At 45.3% G+C, this 12,075-nt stretch overlaps 6 protein-coding genes across 6 annotated transcripts; 4 read left to right on the top strand and 2 right to left on the bottom strand.

Annotated features, from left to right (window-relative positions):
- Positions 1-290: 290 nt before the first annotated feature.
- Positions 291-2,203, top strand: JR316_0008211 (uncharacterized protein; the record flags this gene model as incomplete). Its single annotated transcript, XM_047893926.1, has 5 exons — positions 291-414; positions 472-515; positions 574-1,893; positions 1,945-2,109; positions 2,162-2,203. The coding sequence occupies 5 exons, from the start codon at positions 291-293 to the stop codon at positions 2,201-2,203; spliced, it is 1,695 nt and encodes a 564-aa protein (XP_047747241.1).
- Positions 2,204-2,369: 166 nt separating this feature from the next.
- JR316_0008210 (Cell differentiation protein rcd1) lies at positions 2,370-3,654 on the top strand (the record flags this gene model as incomplete). The annotated part of the gene is made up of 6 exons (XM_047893925.1): positions 2,370-2,697; positions 2,752-2,907; positions 2,956-3,062; positions 3,120-3,409; positions 3,462-3,531; positions 3,595-3,654. 6 exons carry the CDS (start codon positions 2,370-2,372, stop codon positions 3,652-3,654), a joined length of 1,011 nt encoding a protein of 336 aa, XP_047747240.1.
- Positions 3,655-3,947: 293 nt separating this feature from the next.
- On the top strand, positions 3,948-5,020 carry JR316_0008209 (Sphingolipid C4-hydroxylase SUR2; the record flags this gene model as incomplete). The annotated part of the gene is made up of 3 exons (XM_047893924.1): positions 3,948-4,441; positions 4,504-4,834; positions 4,898-5,020. The coding sequence occupies 3 exons, from the start codon at positions 3,948-3,950 to the stop codon at positions 5,018-5,020; spliced, it is 948 nt and encodes a 315-aa protein (XP_047747239.1).
- A 304-nt stretch (positions 5,021-5,324) lies between these two features.
- JR316_0008208 (Protein mak16) lies at positions 5,325-6,662 on the bottom strand (the record flags this gene model as incomplete). The annotated part of the gene is made up of 7 exons (XM_047893923.1): positions 5,325-5,404; positions 5,467-5,614; positions 5,665-6,034; positions 6,103-6,215; positions 6,273-6,376; positions 6,433-6,542; positions 6,601-6,662. 7 exons carry the CDS (start codon positions 6,660-6,662, stop codon positions 5,325-5,327), a joined length of 987 nt encoding a protein of 328 aa, XP_047747238.1.
- A 181-nt stretch (positions 6,663-6,843) lies between these two features.
- On the top strand, positions 6,844-7,679 carry JR316_0008207 (Protein FMP32, mitochondrial; the record flags this gene model as incomplete). The annotated part of the gene is made up of 4 exons (XM_047893922.1): positions 6,844-7,113; positions 7,194-7,493; positions 7,546-7,576; positions 7,630-7,679. The coding sequence occupies 4 exons, from the start codon at positions 6,844-6,846 to the stop codon at positions 7,677-7,679; spliced, it is 651 nt and encodes a 216-aa protein (XP_047747237.1).
- Positions 7,680-8,763: 1,084 nt separating this feature from the next.
- JR316_0008206 (uncharacterized protein) lies at positions 8,764-9,666 on the bottom strand (the record flags this gene model as incomplete). Its single annotated transcript, XM_047893921.1, has 1 exon — positions 8,764-9,666. One exon carries the CDS (start codon positions 9,664-9,666, stop codon positions 8,764-8,766), a length of 903 nt encoding a protein of 300 aa, XP_047747236.1.
- Between the last annotated feature and the right edge of the window lie 2,409 nt (positions 9,667-12,075).

Here is a 12,075-nt window from a genome sequence, read left to right as displayed (position 1 = left end):
TGGTGGCTTACCTTGTCTGTAATTATGTCTCTCAACATGTCAGATCCCGCTGCTATCATGGCAGTGTATACATCAATACTCGACAACCAGAATAATTGGTCAGTCACTGTCATTTTCTTCGCGCTTATTGGATCCCCGTTGACACAATCTCTCTGTCACAGGTTGCTTCTTCATTATATCAACGACTCTGTGAGATCAGTGGCTTGTATTTCTGAAGCGGAAACTCAACTCTTGTTGACCAGTATGATGAACTGGGCCTGCATTCGTATGGTAGTCAAGGACTGGAAGAAATGAAAACTAGGTTGTCGGACTTGAACAAAGTGTTTATTGCGTTCTATCGGGAAGAAGAGGATGTTGACCCCGGTTATATTATCATAAACTATATCCCTACCACTGTATCTGGGGTAAAAAGAGGTCGGTTTCTCCAATTCTCGTCTTGTGCTGGATGGCTGACAAGTCATCCTCTGTTAGCACGGGCCTTGGTGCATTCGCGACGTATTGGGGGAATATTTAAGGTGCGTTGCAACGACTCCTTATTGTCCCGCCTTTGCTCAATTGTCTTTTGCCTTGCAGCGTCACCAGAGTATCTTCACTGTGGATAGCCTTTCTCTTATAACAGCCGACAATGTACGAGAGGCGATCATAAATCCCGATACTGCCTTTGCATCTCCCACCAGCCAAACTACTCCAACTACTCTCGTTCACGCTACCAACAAACTATCTCTAGAGCAACGCGAACCTGCACCTGTGACCCCTCTTGAACCCCTTCGCCCCCTTCGCCCCAAACATCTTGCTGATTCAACCAACAGACCGCCGCCAGAGCAACGTGATCGTCACGAAATCGCACCACCTCTCCGTCCTTTACAGCCCCTACGTGCACCCAGCCAACCTGAACTAAAACCCCTCCGAGCACCCAGTCAGCCAGATTTGACTCAAGACATGGGCCGGAGATCCTTCGGAGCAACCTACGCGCCTCATATCGAGCCACCACATGTGCCGCCCGTCCCGCCTTTACCGAAAGGCGTTGGGGGGAACATCTTCAGCAACTTCCTCAGGAAGAAGAAGGACTCTTCGGATAGCGCCGACATGCCGCCGCCTACCCCGCCGAAAGACAATGCTGTATATTATGCCCCGCCGGTCGGGGAGTCACGTTCTTCGCCCCCACCTGCATCGCCGTTTGCTTCGAATAGGGCCGCGGCAACGTATCATAGACCCAGGAGCCTTTCGGAGCATGCGACCGTCTCGCATTCGAAAGGTTCGACCAATGTGGTCGTGGAGGTCGAGCCATATGCTGTTCCGTTGAAAGGAAAGTGGTCTCTCGACGGAGGAAGGCCAAATGATCCCAGCGAACGGGCCAGGAAACGGAGAGAACTTCAGCTGCAGCGAGAGAAAGAGGACAAGGAGGCACAGCAACAAGAGGAGATGAGACTGGAGCGTATAAGGCGAGAGAAAGAAGAGATGGAAAGACAAGTGATTGAATATGAGGCGCGCAGAAGGCTTGAGATTGAGCGGGAGTTGCGGAGGGTCACTACTGAGCGCAAACGGAAGGAGCAGATGGAGAAGGAAGAAGAGGAAAGACGCCGGCAGGAATTGGAGGAACGCAGGAGGCAAGACCGAGAAAAGAGGATGGAAGAGCACCGACGGCTGGAACGGTGGCGCAAAGAGCAGGCTCGACAGACCGAGTTCGCCGCTCGACGGGCGGAGGAGGCCAAACAACGAGAAGAGCTAGAGCGCAAGAAGCGAATTCAGAAGGCCGAGGCGAAATTCAAAAGCGTTTCGATGGAGTCGGAACAGGCAGGCTGGGTTACCATTCAAAGCAAAGATGGACTCTCGTGGAAACGACGGTACTACAAGTTTGTGAAAGGGAGCATCTTTTTGTACAGGAGTTCAAAGGTCGGTCACGGATTCTTTATTTCTTTGGTATGTTGCTGATATGTTGTCCAGGACTTGGCAGACGCGCTGGATGAAGTGTCTCTGCAGGGCCAATTGAAAGCGTTGAAGGAGTGGCATGAAGGCTATGACGACCTCGAGGCTATTTTATTCTCGTTCGTTGTCGAGTTCAAGAACGGCGAACACTGGGCGCTGTACGCGGATTCGGAGGAAGACAAGGTAAGCGGATTAAATTAGGATTTGCGAGGATGGCCACTGACATTTGCTCTAGTACAAAATTCTGGGACTATTTAAGGGAGCAGCTGGTCTGTGAATGGACATGACATATGACATTTGTAGTACTATTTGTATGGTAGCTTAGTTTGTCTTTCTTCGAGTTGGTTGTAAGAGTAATAGTGTTACGTGTGATGTGACATGTGGTGTTACGTCTGTGAGTTGGAAATACGGGTTGATTTATGACCTCCACCTCCACGCTCGCCATGGCGGGTCTCTTGTCCCCCAAACCACTTTCCTATCTGCAACAGCCGGGGAATGGTTTCCCAAACTATGGCAGAGGGCTGTCCAATTTCTCGGAGACCCCACCGCTCTCGGCGCCCTCTGCGCCCTCTGCCCAAGGCCTTCCTCCCTCTTTTCCTGGCAACAATGGTCTCGGCCACAATGGCGCCCTTCAGCTCCAAGAGGACGGCAAAATATACGGTCTCGTCATTGATCTCATGAATCACGCTGCGAGGGAGGGGGCCTTGTTGGAGTTGAGCAAAAAGCGAGAGCAATACGATGATCTCGCCCTTATTCTTTGGCATTCCTTCGGTATGTGTGGTTTGGCTTGCTATTGGGTCACTCCTCTGATCCGTTTCATGAAAGGTGTTATGCCTGCTTTGCTGCAAGAAATTGTCTCTGTGTATCCCCTCCTTTCCCCGCCTAATCTGACCGCTCATGTTTCGAATCGAGTATGCAATGCCCTGGCGTTACTACAGTGTGTAGCATCCCACACCGAAACCCGCCAGCTTTTTCTTAATGGTAAGGGCTTGCAGTTTGGCTCAATGTGTGGCTACTGACTTTCCTTAGCCCATATACCCCTGTTCTTGTATCCATTTCTCAATACAACATCAAAAACGCGCCCTTTCGAATATCTTCGATTGACTTCTTTGGGAGTCATTGGCGCTCTAGTCAAGGTTAGCCGAGGTGTTTTCTTTTCATTTCCCAGTAATCTTATCTGTTATGTGATTTAGCAAAACGATAACAATACCGTTATTCACTTCCTGTTATCGACCGAAATTATACCTCTCTGTCTTCGTATCATGGAGACGGGATCCGAGTTGTCTAAAACTGTCGCTATTTTCATTGTACAAAAGATTCTACTGGATGAGACCGGCCTCACTTATATCTGCCACACCTACGAACGGTTCTATGCTGTTGGAACAGTCCTCAGCAACATGGTAAACCAACTAGTTGAAACCCAGGCCGTTCGACTATTAAAACACGTTGTCCGTTGCTATTTGCGGCTCAGCGACAACTTGAGGTACGCCCCTTTTTGTTGTCATTTTTAAATGTCGCTTATGGTGGTGGTCCAGGGCGAGAGAAGCCCTCAGGGCCTGCCTTCCCGAACCGCTAAGAGACCAGACTTTCAGCACCTTGTTGAAGGTAAGCATTCCGGACCCTTTTTATGCGAATCTCGACCCCGTCTTACTGAATTTGAATGAACAGGGTGATATGGTCACGAAGCGATGCCTTACTACGCTCTTGAATAACCTAAATGAACCTTAGTTTTCCCTCGCCTGGATGGCGCCTGGACATTTTCTGCTCATATCCACACATTTCTCACCACATTGTTATATTTTGCATGTTAATTATTGCACGGTAGAAAGCCAAAGTTGTAAACCACCTAGGGATCTTAATGAACAGTTGTATTATGTTTGTTTTCAATGTAAAGCTTTTGGTGACTCGAATCGCTGGATGTTCCGGGACATGACCGGAATGTCAAATAAGGCAATTTTGAAAAATAAAACATTCAGTGGGTTATTTATATTCACCGCTTTTGGCCTCGGACGACCACCACCATGAACAAAACTATATGTCCCTTCCAACTCCCAGATGACCCTCTCTGCTTCACACAGCCCTCATTTCCATTTTACTTCTCTCCCAAACCAAGACTCCTGGATGGCATCTCCGACTACGCTCTTACGGTCGTTTCGCCCCTGGTTGCCTACTGGTCTCTGTCTCTCTTCTTCCACTACCTGGACATGTCAGACTGGAAGTGGCTCGAGAAATATAGGATCCACGAATCGGCAGAGGTCAAGTCCAAGAACCTAGTGTCAAGGTCGCATGTCGTGTGGGCGGTTATTGTCCAGCAAATTATCCAGACAGCCTTGGGGTTACTGTGGTTGGATTCGGAAGGGAGCGTGCACACTCCTAACCATGCCAAGGAGCTCGGAAGAATCGCCACAATGCTGTATGGGGTATTGGGTGACAGGTTGAGTCCTTGGGCTCTTGCAAGGGTATCAAATTTTGTGTATTGGTGGGCGATTCCGATTGCGCAGTTCATGGCCGCAATGTGAGTTGTTTACAGTAGTTGCCCTTCGGATTAGTTTGTGACATTTGATTTCCTATTACCAGCTTCATCATTGATACTTGGCAGTACTTCCTGCACCGGGGGATGCACAACAATAAATTCCTTTACAAGCAATTCCACTCGTGGCATCACAGGCTTTACGTACCGTATGCCTTTGGATCGCTGTACAATCATCCCGTAGAAGGATTCATTCTTGACACCTGTGGAGCGCTACTTGCGGAGTGGGCTACGCGCCTAAGTACTCGTCAGGCAATGCTGCTGTTTATCTTTTCCACCTTGAAGACCGTCGACGATCACTGCGGTTATTCACTCCCTTGGGATCCTCTGCAGATGCTGACGGGCAACAATGCTGACTATCATGACATTCATCACCAGGTATATTGCATCTGGTTGGCGCTTCCATGCTACCCCTTTACTAACAGGCTCGTATTTACCTAGGTCATTGGGATCAAATCGAACTTTGCGCAGCCATTTTTTGTGCACTGGGACATCCTACTGGGCACAAGGATGACAAGGCAAGACATCGAGCGCCGTCGTCAAAAGGCTACCAAAAAGGAATGAAAGAATTAAATGTTTTGAGTGGGTATCTATCTTTTTTTGTTTATTAGTAGGTATATACACTTAGACCTTGTTGGTCGCCCCACACTCTATCTCCCACCCACCACCGCTCATGTTACGATGTTTCAATTTAATGTACACACCGACCCTGTAATCTCCTTTGTCGCTAGCTTTCGATTTCTATCCCCTAGCACTGCATAATTTTTTCGATATGCAGCGCCCGTGGGCTATATTTGGATGTATATATAAGTGCATGCATGTGTGTATGTGTGAAGTATGGACAAAAGGGAGAGAAGTACCAAAGAGACTACCAATTTGCCAAAGCAGATTTTGTAAGGGGCACGCTTTCCGTCTCTTGTTCGTACTCCACTTCCACTCTTGGACCTTCTGTAGAAATCAAAAAGGTTGTTTAGACATGTGTATAATGAGATAGGCAATATTACTCTTACTCTTTGGTTTCTTCTCTGGTCGTTTTTTTGGCTGTGGCTTGGCCGTCGCTTTGCGCTTTCCGAGAGCAGATTTTGGTTTGGGTTCTTCGTCCTCCTCGTCACTTTCTTCCGCATCGCTGTCACTGTTCTCTTCGGAGTCCTCGCCATCCTGCAAAAAAAGTTAAAGTATTTCAATATTAATATAATACGTGGACTTACAACGATGCCCTCCAAGTCGCTCAGCTCATCTTCGTCATCTTCATCCCCACTGATATCGCTCACAAATTCTCTATCGCCCCATTCATCCTCCATCTCGTCCTCTAGGTCTTCTTCGTCTGTCTCATCGTCCTCCATCTCAAGTTCTTCAGCCGCATTGAGCTCTGTTTCGCCGCCGTTACGTTCGCGGTCAAGAATAGCTTGCCAGACATTTTCGTTTACATTCAGAGGCGCGTCGCCGTAAGCTTTCGATTTCAGACGTTCGATGAGCTCCTTTTCGATGGAGCGTTCGAGGTGTGCAGCGGAAAGCGCTTTGCGCTCGCGTGTGGCTTCGCGACGGTCAAGTTTTTTCTTGATTCCGATGAGTTTTGGTCTGGAAAAATGGGAACGTGGACGATGAGCCATGTTTGATTGAGAGCAGATGGCGCAATGAATACTCACTGCTCTCGCAGTTTCATGCGTCGCATTTTAATAAGGTATTGAGTAATTTTGGTGACCCTCTGCTTGCACTTGTGGATCGTGAAGTTTGGCCAATGTATTAGTTCCGCGTCTATCTGGTCGAGATTTTAGCTTGGGGTTGAACGGACGAGGTTAGAGCCACGAAGACTGACTTGTTCCAGAGCTTTGGCGTAGCTGTTTGATAGTTTAACACGCTCCCACATGTGCGCGGGCGAGTGAGCGCGCTCGATAGTTTTCATGTAGAGATATAGAACCCCTTGTGATGGGAGAAGATGTGAGAACTTGTATATGGTAGGAAAGGGATAAAGGCACCTTCTTTCTCTCGTACGGTGGCGTACCTAGAGTTAGCCAGAGGGCATGACTGGCGATTGCAGAGACCAGTAACATTGTATTCATTGCGACAAAAGTTCTGTGTGGTTGTTCTGAAGCAAATTGATTTTTAAAAGGCGGATACCAGCGTGCAGTTCAGGAAGTGCGTACTTTACTTTGTAAGAGCAGAACTGGTGGTTGATTACAGACCAAATCACGTCGTCGCTTTGCATCTTATTTTTGTCAAAGTGTTCGAGGGAAGGGACAGTGGATTTGTGAAGAAATTGATCTTTGCTTGGTTCCGCTTGCAATGCCTTTCAAATTGGAAATCGCTCTGTTCCGTCCGGCACGTGTTTGCCTCCTCTTCACTCTCTACACTACTCCGACCACCCCTACTAATTACCCTTCCCCTCCATGGCTTTCGCATCCTCTTCTCGGGTCAGAATAAACAATCTTCTGGCTATCTCTCGTATTTCCAATGCTTTCAGACTGTTCTCAACTACGCCGTCGCGACCAGACTTTCATTTCGATACACATCATTTCGTACAACGGTTGGAGCGCGAGGGACTAAATCGGGCCCAGGCGGAAGGCATCATGTCTGCAATGGCAGAGGTCATCGACGAGAGTATCCGGAATATGACGAGTAACATGGTCACAAAGGCGGAACAAGAGAAGGCGCGTATTGTTTATCTCCGCCCGCCTTGTTCTCGCGCGGCATGGCTGACCTCGACCCGCATTTGCTTGCGTGTTCCAACCGTTTATAGCACCACTATACCCAACAAGTAGATTTCGCACAGATAAAGTCTGAGTTACAGCTCATGGAGAAGAATGACCTGGCGATGATCAAGGCAGAAAACGATCGCTTAATGAATGACATTGAGAAGCTCAAGCAGCGCTTGCGAGAAGAGATCACGCGGACGCAGGCCGGCGTGCGGTTAGATCTGAACTTGGAGAAGGGTCGTATGCGAGAGGAGAGTAGTGGACAGGAACTCAAGATTAAGGAAGTGGATACTAGGATTGAACAGGAAATTGCCGGCTTGAGGACTACAATTCAGGCATCAAAGGTGCGTCATTATTCATTGTTTCAATATAAAGTGTTTAACAATTTAGTAATAGGCTACAACTCTACAGTATCTTGTTGGTTTTGGTATGTTAGGTTATTTTTTCTCCATTCATCTTCTAAAATGCTTTTGCATTCAGTTACTGGGTGCTCTGCCCTTCTTATGGCATATATGAGGTTTCGTGCTTAATATAATTTGGAATTTTCTGAGGTGTATTTGGGAAGACTTATTGCATAGTAAAGATTAGCTGATATTAAATTTCTGCATATTTCTTGCTTTCTAATATAGTGTAGGGCTGGTTTTGTTACATACTAGTGTGACTTTACTGTAAAGCTAAGGCTTTCTACTGTTGAAAAGGTAAATGTTAAGGCCAAGTGAAACTCAAATGTGCATTGTTCTGCAGAGTTCTGCACAAATAGGGAAATATTATACAAGTATTTGTGGATTTTGATTTACTATTACAGTTGAACCCCTCTTAATCCATACCTCTCAAAAACTATAATCCCTTATAACCCATAGCCCTGGCTGTCCACCAAGTTGGTTTGCAGAAAAGAGACTAAATGGATTAATGTGTCTGCACATCCACCAAACATCTGCCAGACAGACTCATGTGACTACCTCATCATGTTGTGTCTCAATGTACATTGCACGTGCTCTCGTGCGCTTTGTATGTTTTTTTTTTTTTTATTTTTTTTTATTTTATGTTATAGCCTCTGAGGGGTGGGCCCCTCCCTTGGCTTAGTACTACCATTACAGTTTCTCTATATAGGTTGTAATCCTACTGTTCCATGTGTACTGTGTAAAGGAATAAGAAGTGTTGCTTATGAGAGATTACAAACATTTATTGCGGCGTAGTGTTTTCTGCGTGGGGTGCTGGAGTTGGAGTTGAAGGTTGAGGTTTCCTCTTCCACTCCCGATATTGAGAGACTCAACACTAGGAGCCAAAGAGAAAAATGCCAGAGTGATAGAGCTGTTCTGTGATGTTCTTGTCTTCAAACCTAATGAGGATAGAAAGTCGGTCCTTCTGGAACTCCTCCCCATCCCAACAAAGAGCCCGTATTTGCCCTCGGATATCCTGCCTAGATACCCCTGCCTCATTTTCAAGTAATGACCATATGCTGTTTTTTGGAGTGGCGGAGTCAAAAGAGTCGCGAAGTGAATTGGCTGGGAGATTATGGACCACTATACCATGCCATGGCACATCCGAGTGAACTGTGGGTGGGTCACCAATAGTTGAATCAAAATTAGGAAAGCAATCAGAGGCCTAAGCTGCTTAAAGAATGGTCATCGGGTGAGCTTTGATTCTAGCAGTTCCAGTGTTGTTTGCGGTGTGGATAATGAGCCTTCCTGATTTTGAGACATTAGCTCCAAGAACATGACAAGGGGGGTCCCATGACATTGGCGAGAGCTTGCTATTGAGTCGCTCCACAAAATCAGTGAGTGGATCAGATGGCTGTGTAAGTGGAAAGTCATCCCAGGATGCAATAAGGCAATTATTTGAGGAATAATGGCAGGTTGGACGAGTGACGTGAGGGCGGATCTTAACAGGGCCTCCAGCAATTAGGGCTGGGGATGTTCTCTGCAGCGTATGAGCTGGCTGAGCCACTGGTGTAGTTTTGGCCACCGTAGTGTATGACCGGGGCTCAGTAATCCTTTCAGGGTTTTGGGAGTGATATTCCGGGTCTGCCGGGAATAAGGTTGAATGTAGCAGCAGAGCGGCGTGCATTGTTCGGTCACTAAGTGTGACGGTACCGTGAGAAATGCTTTGTATAATCGCGACCATTGCCAGAATGGAGTCCAGCAGAGTCTCGAGGTGAGCAACCTGTCCGGCAACAATGTCTGAAGACATAGCTGGCGGGGGCAGAGTGGATAGGGGTGCGGCATCAGTGTTTGGGGCACTATATGGGTCCACCAATGGTATGGGTGTGTTGACAGAGTGCTGTGAAGAGGGACCCGGAGGGGCATCCACTGATTTCCAAGGGTGAGTTCTGCTTTTCTTTATAAGGTGCTTTGTGTGGGGTGACCTCTTGGTCTGTAGCAGCTTTTGGCCATCACTCTCTGACTCTGTTGGGCCTGGGGTTGAGTCTGGAGAGCGCTGTCGCCGTGTACCCAGCAGCAGGGCCGGTGAGCTGGCACGCTGACCATGTTGATGGTGGTGGTTAGTACGTGAGAACATCCCTTTTGTATGTATACTCAATAACCCTGAACTCTAAACCCTAAACTACCTAATCCCAACCCTAAACTAACTAACTAATTAATCCAACCCCAAGAAATAAAACAAACTACTCAAATATGGCAAGCACTGGAATGGTGAGATTGAAATTAAAAATTCCACCACTGCAGTGGTATAAGTTATGTAGACTATTCCACCACTTTAGTGGTAAAAATCATGTACACTATTCTAGCACTTGAGTGATATAAGATACATTCAAAATCTTACCACTCCAGTAGTGTAGGAATTATAAAAGTAGTAATAATTACTATTCTTAGCATTGTATTTATTCTATATGACACACAATTATGACCACTACAGTAGTGGAATACAACAAGTCAATTTCAGCACTAAAGTGGTAAACTCCAACATATTAATTTTACCACTTCAGTGCTGATATTAACTTGCTACATTCTACCACTAAATTAATCATACTTATATGCTGTACTTGATCACTCTAGTGATCAAATTTATATGTCAGATTTGACCACTTTAGTAGTGAAAACTAACATGTCAATTTTACCACCGCAGTGGTCACGTGGGTCACATGCTGTCTTGCGGACAGATTTATCTAGCGGATATTATAATTTATAATAATCCATTCAATCTGGCAGGAAATTACACACATAACCTATAAGTCACCAATAACCCATAATTTATACTCCTTTGCTTGCAAAACCCATACATTTTACCTACCATAAATAGACTCAAATTATTCATTTGTGTTAAAAATTAGTTTGCCAGTGCTTATTTAAGTAATTTACTACTAAAAGCTCCTCATAGATATAATTTGTACCAGTTGTAATGTGCCACTACACAAAATTAGAGGTTGGAAAATGAGGATACGTGCTTTTTTGACCTTGAAAACATTCTTTCTATAGCTCCGGGGCTACATAAAATTCTTAAGAAAGGACTTTCAAAATTTATAACATTGATAAAAACTCAAAAAGACTTTTAATTGTAAAGCTTGCAAATAATGAAGCTATTTTGTAATAGATAAACTCTGGTTAGATAATAAGGCAAATACCATTGACAAGAAATATGTTCTTGAAGCACTATAATCAGCTTCCAACTATGAATATGGCATAGCATGATTGGAAAATGCAGGAAAAGCAATTGTTAAAAAGCTAAAGAAATGGGCTGGTAATTTGGTCAAAATTGTAGGAAACAAGTACAAATGTGCATGTAACATTATATGCAACATTTATTATTAGAATATAAAGACCACTACAATTTTTTACTGACAATTCCTTGAAGATTCTAGTTATAAAAAAGAAGCAAAGGCATATAACAAGAAAATTAATCATGTAGCTCCAGATTGAAAGGCTGTATTTACAAAAAAAGAAAATACTACCTTAATACAGCAAATCAAGATTTTTGACTAGCATCATAAAAATGGCCAAAACCAAACAAAGACTATAAAGCATTTCAGCCCAATCTATCCAAATCTTCAAATAAAGCAGCCTCTTGTTTATGCATGGCTCCAACAAGAGGCAAAATGGTGCAATAAATGGGAGAAGGTGGGTAACAAGACAAATTGGGAAGCAAAACAAATGCAATAAATAGAGCATCCTAAGATTTCCAAAATAATGTACTTATGGGCCTCAAAGGCAATAAATGATAGAATTTTGCTTACTGGTAAAGTTCTTTATTAGAAGTGAAATCAATTTGTAGATTTGGTTGACATTCACAAGGATAACCAGCTTGGATTGAGCAATGGCTGGTATAAGCCGGGCAGGCTTACAACATACAACATAGAGCAAATCAGAGACACAGAGGCTAGGCCTCTTGCTAAAGGCTTATTGAAGCCGATGTATTTAAGAGGACAAAGCCACCTTCATTGCTGTATCCGTACCATACACAATGAAGGTGAGTAATTAAGATTATCTACTAGATACATTGTACTAAGTATCTGTACCATACACAACAAAGATACCATTGTCCTTTCTGTTAGGATTGTTAGTGAGGCTGTCAGTGGAGACAGCCTTCCACTTTTTTTTTGAAACCAACAACACCACCATTACCGTCACCGCCGCCGCCGCACTGTTCATTGCCCATCCTGTCAGGACCACCCACCGCAAGGACTAAGAGCTCAACGCAAGCACGCAAGGCCCTAGGCTTATCTTCAGGGCTAGTCCCTCTACTTACCAAATTCTGAAAACCAAGAGGTATTCCACAAGGGCCCCCAACATTGCCGTCCATCTCATCCAAACCCAATCTCTCAGATCAGTCCACCGTGTCGTCATCCAATAGCAACAACAACAACAATCCTACACATACTGACGCCTTGATCAGAAATTGACGTGTGTTGATTTCCACCGCACGTGTCCCCTCCTTTATTCACCCATTCTTCAACTACACAAAATGGTCTTT

Source organism: Psilocybe cubensis, chromosome 7 (genome assembly GCF_017499595.1).
Source record: "Psilocybe cubensis strain MGC-MH-2018 chromosome 7, whole genome shotgun sequence".
In the NCBI taxonomy this organism is placed as follows: Eukaryota; Fungi; Basidiomycota; class Agaricomycetes; order Agaricales; family Agrocybaceae; genus Psilocybe; species Psilocybe cubensis.
Note: the sequence above shows the minus strand (reverse complement) of the source record. Positions and strands in the feature narration are given on the sequence as shown.